Source organism: Hyperolius riggenbachi, chromosome 7 (genome assembly GCF_040937935.1).
Source record: "Hyperolius riggenbachi isolate aHypRig1 chromosome 7, aHypRig1.pri, whole genome shotgun sequence".
NCBI classification, from domain to species: Eukaryota; Metazoa; Chordata; class Amphibia; order Anura; family Hyperoliidae; genus Hyperolius; species Hyperolius riggenbachi.
In genome coordinates, this window is record NC_090652.1 from 262,160,964 (window position 1) to 262,175,849 (window position 14,886).

At 45.1% G+C, this 14,886-nt stretch overlaps 1 protein-coding gene across 3 annotated transcripts in view; it reads right to left on the reverse strand.

Annotated features, from left to right (window-relative positions):
- LOC137525837 (sodium channel protein type 2 subunit alpha-like) overlaps positions 1-14,886 on the reverse strand; it is a 147,342-nt gene that overhangs the window by 86,450 nt on the left and 46,006 nt on the right. For 2 of the 3 annotated variants that reach the window (XM_068247055.1, XM_068247056.1), the window contains exons 7-11: positions 14,182-14,245; positions 12,431-12,572; positions 10,524-10,730; positions 5,039-5,332; positions 8-343 (exon numbers count right to left, since the gene is read on the reverse strand). In XM_068247055.1, the coding sequence (XP_068103156.1) occupies positions 8-343; positions 5,039-5,332; positions 10,524-10,730; positions 12,431-12,572; positions 14,182-14,245 (1,043 nt within the window). Of the gene's footprint in view, positions 1-7; positions 344-5,038; positions 5,333-9,506; positions 9,537-10,523; positions 10,731-12,430; positions 12,573-14,181; positions 14,246-14,886 lie in introns of all 3 variants that reach the window. The other variant, XM_068247057.1, reaches the window with a different exon arrangement.

Sequence of the window (14,886 nt, forward strand, 5' to 3'; positions counted from 1 at the left end):
TCTTTACCTCTGGGTAGAGTCCACCAGGGGCACATGACCCGCTGACCAATGAGACCACTCCATTGCAGTCCACTGTACTGTGCATTTTACCATTTACAGAAAGTAAAGGTAGCATCCTGGACGATCGACTAGTCTGGCTTACACTGCTGTTCCGTCGCTCTCCTTGTCTCCCAGGCACAGACACAGAATCTTTCCGGCTTTCATTCTCTTCAAATGTGCTGTGCTCGTCATCAGCAAAATCGTTCTCCGAGCCCACATCCTTGGGGGGATCTCGGAAACTGAAGAGGCTGCCTCCGCTGTGGCGTCTGGGGGTGAAGCGGGGGTCACGGACACTCAACTGGGACTGTAAAAATAAACACAATGGTACATATTTAGCAGTGGCAAGAAAACAATGCTCAACTGATGATGATGATGTTAGACACAATATGGTAAAACAACTTCTTTTCAGTTGGCAGAAAGACTATTTAAAGGTAACTGAGCACCAGTGATTTTTAAATGAACCTCCCTCCCCATAAGGGAGATTCTTAACAGAGTGTGACGTTGGGGGACTGGAGTTGAGGTGAGCCTCACTACTTACCTATGGGATGCTGCTCCTCTGGTTCCCGACCTGGATGAGATGCACCATCTTCTCCATCCCGCCAGCTGCATCTGCTGAATTATGTAGTTCCTGGGAGTGTCTCACTGCATGCCGGGAGATGTAGTCCGTGGTGGATATGAGTACATCTCTGTACATCGCTTCTCAACCGGGCCTGCATTTTGGCTCACGCACAAGATACAAATTTCGGCAGATGCGGACGGTCAGATGGAGAAGATGGTGCATCCCGTATGGGCTGGAGGCCAGAGTAGCAGCACCCTGTAGGTAAGCAGTCAAGCTCACCCCAACCCCGGTGCCCCCAAAGGCACGCTCTATTATGAGTCATTAAAACCCATGTATTTTATTTGCCCATTTGTCCCGGTTATTACACCATTTAAATTATGTCCCTCTCACAATGTATGGCGCCAATAATTTTATTTGAAAATAAAGGTGTATTTTTTCAGTTTTGTGTCCATCACTATAAGCTTATAATTATAATTTAATTTAAATTAATTATAATTTAAAAAATAAAAGTAATATGCCCTCTTGACATGCATATTAAAAAAGTTCAGACCCTTAAGTAACTTTATGTTTTGGGTTTTTTTATTGTAATTTTTTTATTTATTTTTTTTTGTTAAAAAATGTATTTGTTTTCTTTTTAAGGTGTGGAGGTAAACAGTTAATTTTAAATGTAATTGAATGTGTATATTTAAAGTAGTTTTATTATTTGACCACAAGATGGCCTCAGTCATTATTTATTTTTTCGTCCTGTAGGCGAGGGGGGAAGTGACCCCCTTCCCCGCCGACCGCTGGCACCTCCGTCCTGACTGCTACCCCCTCCAGCATGGCAGCCCCCTTCACACCCACAGGCTGGGACACAGAAACAGATCCGTTTCTGTGTCCAAAACTGCCTGTGTAGAGGGTGATCTGTTTTTACATGGCCCTTCACTACCCCTCCGTGTATGCGGGAGTGATCATGGTCCGGGAAAATGCTGCAAATCTGGATCGCTCGTTCAGGTTTTTAAAACTGATTCCCCTGAACGCAGCCGGATCATTATTTTTTTTTAAGTGAAAAAAGATGCTATTTTTGACATTGGTATCCGTGGCTCCATTTTTGATCTGGGCCAAAAAACGGAGCCACGGATACGTTTTTTTAAACAAGAGTGAACACTGTCTTACTCTTCCTTTTCTACTGCATAGATAACCTTAGTTCCCCACATAGAGAAAGCAGGACCACTGTGACTTACGAAAGTGAAAGCGTTACCCTCCAGGTAGACACACAGCAATGATAACTCGGTTAATGCTATAAATGCATCTTTTCTCTGTTGTTTCCACCATGCAAGTGTAGCAGTGATTTTTAACAAGAGCTATACTCGGAAGGAAATGACTATTCTAGGAAGAGGTAGTCTGACACCGCTCTAAAACAGAAGCAACAACTGTGATGGTTGCAGGACTTAAAAAGACAGCAGAAGATATCAGGGAGTAAAGTGATTGTCTGACCCTGAAGTAATAAGTAAGGCAAAGCAGTATGAGTCATCAGTACGCCTCCACAATGATTTCATTAACATGATAATGAGGACTCTAACACTATTGATATGTTAAACTGGTAATGATTAAACTAATAACTAAAGTGCATGTGTACCGCTACGCCCACATTCAGCCTCTCATGTGAGCTTTCCCCGCCTATGTTTGGATAACTTCTACAGTGGCTCTCACAGCTAAACCTCGTTATAAACTCAAAACAGGTCAATGCAGCCCCTTCCAATCACTGGGGACCCAGTAGGTCCAACTGTCACGGTCTCGCCGTGGCAGTTCTGTTTTGACCCCTCCTTCACTGTGTCACGGGGCGGGGAGCCATCCTCATGGCGAGGAGAGACTAGAGCGGGGAGAAAAGATCGAGGTGCCAGCTGGCAATATAAGATGCAGAATGCCGGTGATCACAATGTACATTCATTCCTACCTCCCTCCCACCCTCCCTCCGAATGTGCCCCCGTGTCCCCTGTTTGCAGAGTATAAAGTGCGCAGCAGAGCGGCGTTCATCTTACCGTTCATCCTCGCCGGACCGGCATCAGCTTCATTCTGCTTCCTGTGACGTCACAGGAAACAGGAATCAATAGAGCCAGATGCCGGCAAGGATGAATGGTAAGATGACTATACATTGTGATCACCGGCATTCTGCATCTTATATTGCCGGCTGGCGCCTCAATCATTTTTTTTTCTTTAAACATTCGTTATGGAATGTGGGACTAGGGGTGTATTGGGGCGTGGTTAGGGGTGTGGCCTTAATGTCCCGGTTTCCCTTTCCTAAATGTTGGGAGGTATGGGGACCTTTAAAGCAGACCTGAACTCAGAACGTCCTCTCTGCTTTAAAAGATAAGCAACAGCACAATAACCATTAACGAAAAACATGTCTCTGTTACAGCTGATACAAATCCTTCAATAAATCTGCAATGTGTCTACTTCCTGCTTTCATGGAAGCAAACATCCTGTGCTTCCAAATTAGCTGCTCTTCCGAGACAGCCAGCTGACAAAGCTAAGAGGTCAAATTAGAGTTGTGATTAGTCACAGATGAGGGGGGAATTAGACAGGCTAAACAGTCTAAATACACACAGGGTGCATTTCTCTAGATTTTGCTTCTGTCCTGAGCAAGTGTTCAAGTCCACTTTAATGGAGAAGTGTCTGTACTCTACTGTATCTTTATGACAACCGCAAAGAATCTACATAGTGTTTGTAAATTTAATTTTTAGAAATCTCATTAATATTATAAATGCAAAATTTTGGATGTCTGTTACTCAATTACGCAACAATGGCTGAACGGATTTGAATGACATTTGGCACACACATTAGTACATTACCTGGAATAACATATTGGATACTTTTTATTCCCATAACCAAAAAGTGGATGGAAACAAATACAAATTTCACTGGGAAAATGTAATTTGCAGCCATTCTTACACTCTTTATGGTAGGGTTCTCAAACTTTGTACAGCTGGCCACTGGGTGACTGGGATTAATATTCAGAAAAGTAGGTGGAGCCTACAAAAGCCAATCAAAATTCACCTATTGATTTTCCAGTGGAATATTTAATTGCGGCCATCTTGCACTGTTAATGGCACGAGCCTCAATCCTGGAACAGTTGGTCATTGGGTGACTGGGGTTCAAATTCAGAAAAGGTGGTGGAGCCACAGCCACAAAACCGCACAGCTCACAAACTAGGTCATTGAGGAACTGTGTGTTAGGGTTAGAAAAAGTGGGTGGAGCCAACACCAGCCAAATACATACCCAGGCAAGGTTATTTAAAACATATATATAAGCTATCTTTACCAGTGTAGCTCCAATGTATAGCTAATACAGCAGTTGAAGGAGGACCCCTCTGGCCTAGGAACGCCAATGCAGTCACAACCTCTTCATTCTCGATTGCTACGCCACTAATATATGGTATAAGCTATTTCTTTGTGCTGGGGCTGGATTTAGCACTAGGCACCAGCCCAAGAGCACCAGTGTGCTGAGAGGTGGCTGCCATGGGTTTGCAAAGCCATGATCACCATCCTGGAGCCACACTGATGTCACCGTCCCCAAAGCATAGAAATCTGAATTTGAATGGGTCTATGCTAGGTGAACGGAGCTGGGCTGGTCACCACAAAGGGGCATAGAGAGCTAGATGGTAAGACTGAATGGGCAGTTTGTAAACCACACTTGTGGTTTAGCTTGTTGGGCTAACCCGCGATCACGTCAGGACTTGAGGATTTGAGGGTGCGGAGGGCACAGTTTAGGGTGTCAGAGGTTTTGTGCCTGTAGGCTTCTGAGATGTAAATTTGGCCCTGCCTGAGAATAGTAGAAATAAATACTTTAATAGGAAATAAATAAATACTTTAATAGGAAATATATTTGTTCAGCACCCCCACCTATGTATGAGAAACATATAACGATTATTGCTTTGTAGCTCCGTCTACACCTCCACCTGGTAATGTTCTTCAGCAAAGGGACACGGATACCCCCTTTTCCATGAGAAATCTTTACCTTTTCTCAAACGGATCATCAGGGGGCTCTGTATGGCTGATATTGTGGTGAAACCCCTCCCACAGTGTGATGTCAGCACCTAGGTACTGACATCACACTGTGAGAGCCTTGTTGCATTGTGGGAAATAACAGCTGTTTCTAACTGCCAAAAATGCATCATCTCTTTCCACAGACATCACCTGCCAGCAGTAAAGATGTTGCCATTGCCATGTGATAAATATCTGAATATAAATCAGGGAGAGGAAAGATTTTACAATGGGCAAACACTAACTGAATCATTTATAAATAATTATTGTAACATTAAGCAATATTTTTCATTACATTATTTTCACTGGAGTTCCTCTTTAAAGAAGACACTGGAGATTTGCCAGTGCGCTATGAATTGTTTATGGGTAACAACATGGCACTGGCTTAGGAGGACCCCAGTGCTGCTGCTACTATTACCTCTCGGGGGGAAGATGCCTTCTTGGAATAGTCTAGCTGATTGCCTTCCCTGGTAGGGTAGAACCCTTTCGTCTTTGGGCTGTCTTCAGATCCAGAGATGTAATATTTCTCCCGATCCCTTTTCTCTTCATGATCATCAGATTGCTGCACCGGCTGCCTTTGCATTCTCGAGTTCTTCCTGTCTTTGGCGCTCTTTGAACTCAGCTTTGATATTGCAGAAGAGCTCTCTGAAGGCTCGTCCATTTCAGCATCTGATTCTTCATTGGCAGATGACTCCACTGCATCAGCTGCATCCTACATTGGTATACAGAGAAAATACGCATTATGACCCTAAAAGTAATATTGTTCCTAAAAAGTAATTGAAGGAGAAACAGATTGGGGTTATTTCCCCCCCCCCCCCAAATGTACAAATGTCAATTTACAATCACAAAATGTAAAGCTAGCCCAAATACAGGTGGTTACATGAGATAGGGACTGTAGGTTTGTACTTAACCTGAATCTGTCCATAAGTTGAAAAGACTGTGCCATATCTGTCCCCTGTACCTCCTTTATACCCCCTGTGCCTCCAGTGTCCCCATACCCAGATTTGCATCACAGGAGCCTATAAGCCAGTGATGGCTAACTCCAGCTGTGGCAAAACTACAAATACCATCATGCCTCTGCCTCCCTGAGTTATGCTTAGAGCTGTAAGAATATTGCAATGCCCCATGGGACTTGTAGTTCCACCACAGCTGGAGTGCCAAGGTTAGCCATCACTGCTATAGGCACACAAGTCCTGGCACCCTAGACTTTGCCCTCCATGAACTGACAAACCCACCCTTAACCGCGCCACAATTGTGCTGGCTGTCCCAGCTGTCACTTCTCCCTTACTTCCCTTGCCCGTCATAAGTACCTACAGGTCCCCCTTAGTATTAGGTAGCCAGAAGTACCCACAGTATTAAGTAGCTAGTGCTGCCCGATTGAAGGTAGATCTCGTCAGTGGAATGCCGAGAGCTGGGTGAGTAAACCCTCATTTATGCTCTGCTCGGGACTATGCATAGGGAAGGAGGGAGGGAGGCACTAGGGGTGGAGAGTGAGTTGCCTTTCCATCATTAGGCGCCTGTAGGCATGTGCCTACAGTGCCTTATGGTAAATCTGGCCCTGAATGTCCCCCTCTGTGTCACTTCTCTCCCCCCTTGCCATTACTGTACCCTCTGTTGACCCTTTCTCACTGAGTCACCTCTGTCCCCTCAATGCACCAGAGCAAAATCTGATTTTACTAGTTAAAAAAAAAATATTTGAATTTTTGTCAAATCGATTTTCTTAAAAATTGCAAGGTCTTTTTGAAAAAGAATTTTGAACTGTTCCCAGAGAATCACATTTCATTTGTAAGTTGGGCGTTTATAAGTTGGGGTCTACCTGTAAAAGCTGTGTGTGGTTTTGCTGAATTGTTAAACGTTTCTGGGCTAGTGGAAGAAATATTGTACACTCACACAAAATCCTGGAGGCAGAATCGCAACTACAGTGCTAGGAGGGGCTGGGGTAATGGGAAGTGGGAGGGTCCTCTGCATCTCAGCTCCCTGCTTTACATTATTGTTTTAAGCGCCTTTGTTATTGGTGGGGGTATCCTGGATGCTACACTCATTATAAGATTACTGGAAGATTGGAGCTTACCATGGGAAAAGGGGGTGTAAATGTCAGGAAGGCCCCTTCAAAGTTTTGCTGAATGTTTTGCTACACCCTTGTTTCTTTTAGATACTTTCTAGCCACTAGGCTACAAAAAAATTGGTGATCTGACGAAGGCAGGGATTCTGAAATGCGTCATCACGCTAGAGGCACGTTGTGACAGCGGACACGCCCCCCACCAGTGAGAGGCTTTCCAAGACATCGGACGCCACGCTGCTGGCCACAGCCTGGCGGTGCCCACACTACAGGAGGGAAATAGGTGTCTGCAGGCCATTTCTGAGCCTTATTGCATCTGTGATTTTGTAAGTACATTTTTAAACTTGCGCATATTAAACTGTTTTATGGTTTTACACTATGGAGCGCTCTATGTATCTTTCTTAGATCACTATTCCTTGAGGCTACAAAAATAGTCTTAGAAACTATTAATTTAATTTAAATGCTCCTTGACAAGAATACGTGAAAAAAAAATTGTGATTATTCTGATCAGGTGACTAAGTAATACGCCTTTGGCTGCTTTCAACATGGTGATGGCTTGCTTCTGCTTTCTAATGTCCAATCAGAGTAAAAGAAACTCCCCGCACTCAGGGACGGATCTAGACCAAGTTGCGCCTGGGGCAAGGTCAGGTTTTGGCACCTAAAGGTCAGGTTTTGGATAGGGAATGCCAGTTTAGGCGTCAAATACTGGCCTTTAGGTGCCAAAACTGGATGGGGAATGGCAGTTTAGCCGCCTAAAGGTCAGGTTTTGACGCCTAAACTGACATTCCCTATCCAGTTTTGGCACCTAAAGGTCAGGTTTTGGCGCCTAAAGATCAGGTTTTCACGCCTAAACTGCCATTCCCCATCCAAATTTTGCCGCCTTTTTAAGAATTCAACAAACTGCGCCTGGGGCAAGAGACCCGCCTGCCCCCCCCTAGATCCGTCCCTGCCCGCACTCCAACAATCTCATGGATATACACTTGTGTGCATTGACTGGTCTCTCACTGTGCCTCCACAGAGCATACATCAATAACTGGTGGATCTTGAGAGAGAAGGCGTGGGCACCAGTGTACTTCAATCAGCATTTATTGCACATTTAGCGCAAGGGCGTACCTAGAAATCCCCGGGACCCCCTGTAAAAATAAAAATCTGGACTTTTGTGGGGCAGGAAGGGTCGCAGCATAAGAGGAGAGCGTGGCCACAGATCGGTGGGTAGGGGGGACATTCCCCCCCCCCCTCACTTTGGGTTCTCCTATCAGTGCTCCCCCTCCTGCAATCATTGGTGGCAGTGGGCAGGCAGGGGCGGCAGGCTGAGCACATTACCTCCTTCTCGCTGGAGGTCTTCCGATCTCTAAGAGCTTCATGCAACTTCCTGTGTAAACAGGAAGTTGCTCTTAGAGATCGGAAGACCTCCAGCAAGAAGGAGGTAATGTGTTCAGCCTGCCGCCGCAGCTGCCACCACTGATTGCAGGAGGGGAGCGCTAAGAGGAGAGCCCGAGCTGAGGGAGGGGGGAAATGTCCCCCCTCCCCACTGATCTGCGGCCACGCTCTCCTCTTATGCTGCGACCCCTCCTGCCCCACAAAAGTCCCTGAGCGGGCCCTAGAGGGGCCCCGGGCCCCCCCGCGGCAGCAGGGGTCGCATCCCCTATTGTTACGCTAGTGATTTTGCGTATAAAACAGTGTAGCAGCATGACAATGGTAACACCAAGAGATTACATCACCCGTCCAGATGACACCTGACACACAGAGCCCATCCTCCCGACAATTGTTTTGCACCTGCCGATGCTTGATCACGGGTAGTTCAGCTCAGTAGTGTTATATTTCTGTTTCAGCCCACAGAGGAAGTCTATAGATATGCATTGTCCCCAAGACGGGCTGTGGCAGGGAGAGTACCGTGATGCGAGGCAACGTGGTAAGTGTAAAAGAAGCCTAAAACCTCTACTTCTAACAGATATAACTTACTTCCCCCTTCCTAATCTTAACATGAGGTGACACCTAATTCTAATTAATGGTCCTAACCGATTTACCCTGAATTCATGCACTTGGGGGCAAAATCTTGACAGGCCATGATTTAAGCGTATAATAAGTTGTCATTGTCCAAAGTATCCAGCAGTAGCCAATTTTGCAGTTGTTGATATTGCCAATATTATAGCAGAGCACACACCCAAACACATCACACCATAACAGCCTGTAGTGTGGCAAATGTTCAGGGCCGGCCCGCCCATGAGGCGGGGTGAAACTTTTGCCTCAGGCGGCACTTCTGGGGGGCGGCACCCGCCCGTCCGTGGGTGTGGGTGCCGCCCAAGCTGGAGGGGATAGCGGGCAGGAAGGGGGTATTGGGCCTAGCGGCGGGGAGGGGGGTCGGACCCCCCCTCCCTCGCCTGGGACCCCGTCCTCCGCTCCCCTCCAGCTTTAAAAAGTTCCGTGCTGGCTGCAGCTATGTGTAAGAGGCAACGGGCGGGGATCACTCACCTCTTCCTCGTTCCAGCGTGCACTCCACTGACGTCACTTCCTGCGGCTTAGCAGGAAGTGACGACAGTGGAGCGCAGGCTGGCCTGGAACGAGGAAGAGGCGAGTGATCCCCGCCCGTTGCCTCTTACACATAGCTGCAGCCAGCACGGAACTTTTTAAAGCTGGAGGGGAGCGGAGGACGGGGGACCCAGGCGAGGGAGGGGGGGTCCTGCCCCCCTCCCCGCCGCTAGGCCCAATACCCCCTTCCTGCCCGCTATCCCCTCCAGCTCGGGCGGCCCCCCACACCCATGGCTTGGGGGGGGGGGGGGCGGCGATTTCTTTAAAAAATTGCCTCAGGCGGCAAAAAGTCTAGGGCCGGGCCTGCAAATGTTGCTGTACTAATTGCCTTCTCCTTGGTGGAATAACTATGCCCTCTGGAAGGAGGAGGTGTGGCCAAACTTTCACTCACCACTTAATCCCGGTCATGACATGGGAGGGGGATGTGGCCCTGGGAAGCTGGGACACACTATGGCCTCTTGCACACTGCAAGCAAATCAGATTCAGATTCAGATTTTTAATCTGTTTTTACATCCGATTCCGATTCAGATTTTTAATCTTAACTGCATGCTGCGTTTTTTGATCCGTTTTTCTGTTGAATGTATTCAAGGAAAATCGGAATCGGAAACGGAATCGGAATCGGAAACGGAATCGGAATCGGAATCGGAAAACGGATTTGCAGTGTGCAGGGAGCCTATAGGGGGAAATGGGAACCTGTGACACACTATGGGGATGCTGGATACTGGGTAACTGGGGCAAACTACAAGGGTACTGATAAGCTGGGACACACTATCAGGGAAATGGAATGCTGGGCCACACTATCAGGGAAATGGGAACCTGGGACACACAATGGGGATACTGGGTAGCTGGGGAAAACTATGGGGGTAATTGGAAAGCGCACTACAGAGGAGCCTGGGATGCCAGGACAGGCTCTTGGATCTTGCGTAAGCTGGAACACTTTACTGGGGCACTTGGAAGCTGGGAAACACTATGAGGGCATTTCATTTTACTACCCATACATTTAGAACTTTGGATTATAGTCCTCAATTGATAAACAATACACGTTTACGTAACTGGGCTCTTCTTATCTAATTTTAAGACATGCATGCATGAAAAACAAATCAAATTTAACAAATTCAACAAAGGTTTCCACCTTTTCAAGAAACATTGTAAGAGCAAATCCAGGTCAGGCACAAAATATTATTCCAGTCGAGAGTAATGAGTGACACATCAGCTAATAGCACCAACCATCATTTTGCCCAAATTGGGATGGTGGTAGTGAAGTGGGCATTTAGTTGTATGGAGAGAGGCCTAGCATGTAAATGGCTCCTGTTACCTGAGCTTCTTCTTGTTGCTTCTTCAGCTGCTCCATCATCTTCTGAAACTCTGCAGCTTTCTGCTCCGCTTCTTCCAGGGTCGCTTGGTTCTGCTCTTCATAGGCCATGGCCACCACAGCCAGGATCAGATTGACCAGATAGAAAGAGCCGAGGAAGATCACCAGCACAAAGAAGATCATGTAGGTCTTACCAGCCGCTCGTAAGGTCTGAGGAAAGTCCAATTGTTTTATTTATTATCATTTTCAGTATCGATATTCAATTGCTGCCAAAATTATTAACACGTGTAGAGTTTAGAGATGAAGAGAATGTGTTAGTTTTAGAAATATAGAGATTTTCTATTTATAGATTATTGCTTACTAGAACCACTGATGAAGGCCGAAAGCCGAAACCTGGTCAGGAAGGAGAACGGGCATTCTCTGAACTACAGTCTGGTGACTTTCTCAGCACTTGGCACTTTACTAGTTATTGTGCATTAGTGTATTGATGCATTTTAAACCAAAAAAGTCCAGTGTGCAGTGTGCATGGGCCCACGATGTGGATCTGTGTTTTGTTTTATTTTATTGAGTTGTTGCAAAAAAGTGTACCCACCCCGGGTATAAACTTAGCCCTGACTCCTGCATATATGTTTTTTTTTTGGGTGATGGTCACTGTCTCCAATATTGTGCACAGGGGGCCATATGCAATTCACTTTTTCACCTGAGTTATCTCCTAGGAGATAATTTTTCATCTTCGATTTAAAATAACTTTCCAGCACTTTTCAACAAAAAAAAGTACCAAAAAGTAGGTGAAAAAGTATGGGCAATATTATTTTAAGTATTTCCTTGCTTTTAGTTGGCTTCAAAGGCATTTTATTGACAAGTTTAAAATTATCACCTAGGAGAAAACTCAGGTGAAAAAGTGAATTGCATATGGCCCAGGGTGTCTGCAGGCTTCACATGGTGCGGGAGTGCAATAGAGAGCGTTGAGGATTATTATTTATCTATGACATGCTGTTCCATGGCAGATTGGAAAACCTATGGCTGCTGATTAATTATATCAATACACTGTACTTATATTACATCTACATACTCCTAGATTATTGTTACTATATTACATCATCACACACAATCTTTCTATCATATTTACCAAAATCCTGCAGACAGGATGAAAAAGTCTCAAACCAACATAAGTATAACTTTTTGAAGCTACGATAATGCCTCCTACTTACAAGCAATACCCTTATAATATGTTTGTCTAATAAATGTGTGTCATTTGAGCACCAGGTATGTTTTTTCTGATTTTTTTTTTATAGGCTGCTCCAGCAAAATCACCTAATTAGCTCAACCCAAACCTTACCTTCAACCCTTAAGCCTTAACTCCCCCTTCTCCTGTGCCCAAACCTAGCAGAAGTTCCTTCCTTGTTGCTACCACCCCCAACCTCCAAAAGTTCAAACTTTAATGTAGTACATAATGCTGACTACTTCCTTAGCCAATGTCCAACCCAAACAATGGCCTTTACCTGTGTCCAACCCTATGCTCCACTGTTAAAATGATACCTAGCCAAAACTTATGCTAAGATTGCCCTTTTTTTTTCACCTATTAACCTTGCCTTACCAAAACCCATCCCAACCCACCCTAAGACGTCCTTATATTTTCCCACTAAACCCTCTGATCTAAACCTTGGCCTTTTCAAACATTAAAATGATAAAATTTTGATCAACAGGCCACCAGTTTTTTATGGATTTTCATAAGGTTGAATGCTTGTTTTGCAGTTGATGTCTTATCAATTAAACGTATTCTTTAGTGTATGGGTACTTTAAGTCAACTGTAAAAATATTAATTGCAGGGTTGGGACAATCAAGGATTTACACTTTAACAACTTAGGTGTGAAAACAGAATATGACAGAGGCGATAAATGTATACCTACTTTCATGTACAGGTTCTCCCAATAGTCCTGAGTCATTAGTCTGAACAAGGATAAAAATGCCCAACTGAAAGTGTCAAAGCTTGTATATCCGTAGTTTGGATTTCTCCCGATCTTCATACATATGTAACCTTCTGGACACTTACTGGTTAAAGTGGAAAAAACACATTGTATAATAAATAAAAGGCTTAGGCCTCATTCACATGTCCTGCTGCCTCAACATTCACTATGATTGTTTGTCATGGTACCTCCACTGCCGCTAACAGCTCCCCTTCCCTTGCATTTTGTGCATGTGAGTGACCACAGTGACAGTGCGAATAAATGCTGGCCATGGGTACTCTGCCCATTGATCCCATAAAATACCATGGTGCTCCTTTTCCAAATAGCCATGCGACTTTTTTTGTTGCAAAAATTGCCAAGGAAACACCTGACTTTGCATTTTTATGAATAGAGCCTTACTCTGCTCAGTTACGTGAAGTCATTTTTAAGAATGCCAAATTGCAATACTGGTGACTACTTTTACGGCAGACATACCTCCCTAGCCATTCCTTTCCTCTTTGCTGTCACCCCCGGTCTCTGAAATCTGCTTGTAAAACATTTAAAATATTTGTTGGATATCAACCTAAAGGAACAGGATGACCTTCCATCTTTTCCCCCTCCTTTCATCCCATTACCGCCCTCTCACTGCCCATTGCCAGCCCTCCTCATGCACGTTCACATCCCTCTTACTTGTCCCAGCTGAGCTATGAAACGTGTTAGCAGTAGGTCAACGCACACCAATCCTGAAGCTGTTCCGATCGGCAACATTTCTGAAATGGAAGACCTGGGATTCCATAGGGAATAAAGAAGATGCTGCTTCGAATCTGCAAGGGCTAAGTATTTAGATTCTGTGTTTGTCTTTTAGGTTTTAGTACAGTTCAGGTTTGCTTTAAGAACTTTTTAAAATTGTCCCATCTCAAACTGTTTGTAGCAACTGTTATCTTTTGGTCTATCTTCTGTTATGATATAGGGAATTAGTCCTTGAGGTACATACTTATCTGATGGCAGCCACTGCCACTGGTAAATGGGTATTCAACAAAATAGGTATTTCATGGCGTGCATGAAATAGGAGCCCGAGGAAAAATAGATGCTGAGTGAAGCCGATAGACGTATAAACGTTAAATACCATTGCAAATTGGGCACCAAATTAAAACGATTAATACTGACAGTGGTAATAATGATAGTAAAACAAATGTAAATGTTACCAGTATTTTACTATAGCTTAACCTAACCATAATCTCACACAGAAATCCCCCCTCCAATGCCTAACCCTAAAACCCCCCTTCCTGACGCCTAACCCTAAAACCACCCTTCCTGTTGCCTAACTCTAAAAACCCCCTTCCTGACGCGTAACCCCAAACCCCCTTTTTGATGCCAAACCCTAAAACTCTCCTTCTAGACACCTAACCCTAACCCCCCCCCCCTTCTTGAAACCTAATCCTAAAACACCCCTTCCTGATACCTAACCCTAAAAGCCCCCTTCCTGATGCCTAACCCTAAACCCCCCTTTCTTGATGCCTAACCCTAAAAACCCCTTCCTGACATCTAACCCAAACACCTCCCTTCTTGACTCCTAACCAATAAAAAGGGTAATTATGCTGCTGTGTATGCTACATTGTCTAAGCACAACGTCTGTAAATCTATCTCTTCAGTGTTGGAATTCTTCCATATTGTTCAATAAGTTCAATAAGAAAAAGATTGGAATATTTTCTCACCCTGCATCCGAGCTATTGCCACAAAGTACGGGGTCCTTCTCGCCTTCCATTTTATAAAACACACCTATCGGTAAATAAAAAGATAATGGCAAACATCCTGTTAATAACATCAGCCAGCATGTCCTCTATAGCAAAGTGATATGGTGTCAGTTGACCTGCATAATGATTATTACAATTATTTATTTATTAAATGTCAGCATGTGTTGTAGCACTCTACAGAGTACAAGACAACAGTGTTGAGCATAGATATATTACTAATTCAATGCCAGGACCGGCACTGCCATTAAGGCAAAGGGGGCATTTTCCCCAAGGCCCCAACCATTTCAGGGGCCCCCACGCCACCGGAACTCCCAGATGGCTGCCATCAACTGCTCCCCGTGGCCTCGCATGTTTGCTAGTTCAGCTGCCTTGAAACATCTTACCTGTCTCGGCGGTGGCTGCTCAGCCCTGATCTCCATCTTCAGCCACGTTTCCTGCCTCTTCTCTATGCCCTGTGCATGTAATTTACACATAATATGCACTGGATGGAGAAGACCAAGGCAGCTGGGCTGAAGAGAGAAAATGGGATCGAGCAGCCGACGGGACAGGTGAAAGAGTTCAAGGCAGATAAACTACCGAATGGGGGCCATGGGGAGCAGTCAGGGGAGGCCACTTGGGAGGTCCAGCAGTGCATTCGGACCTGGGAGCTGACTTTCATGGGGGGGG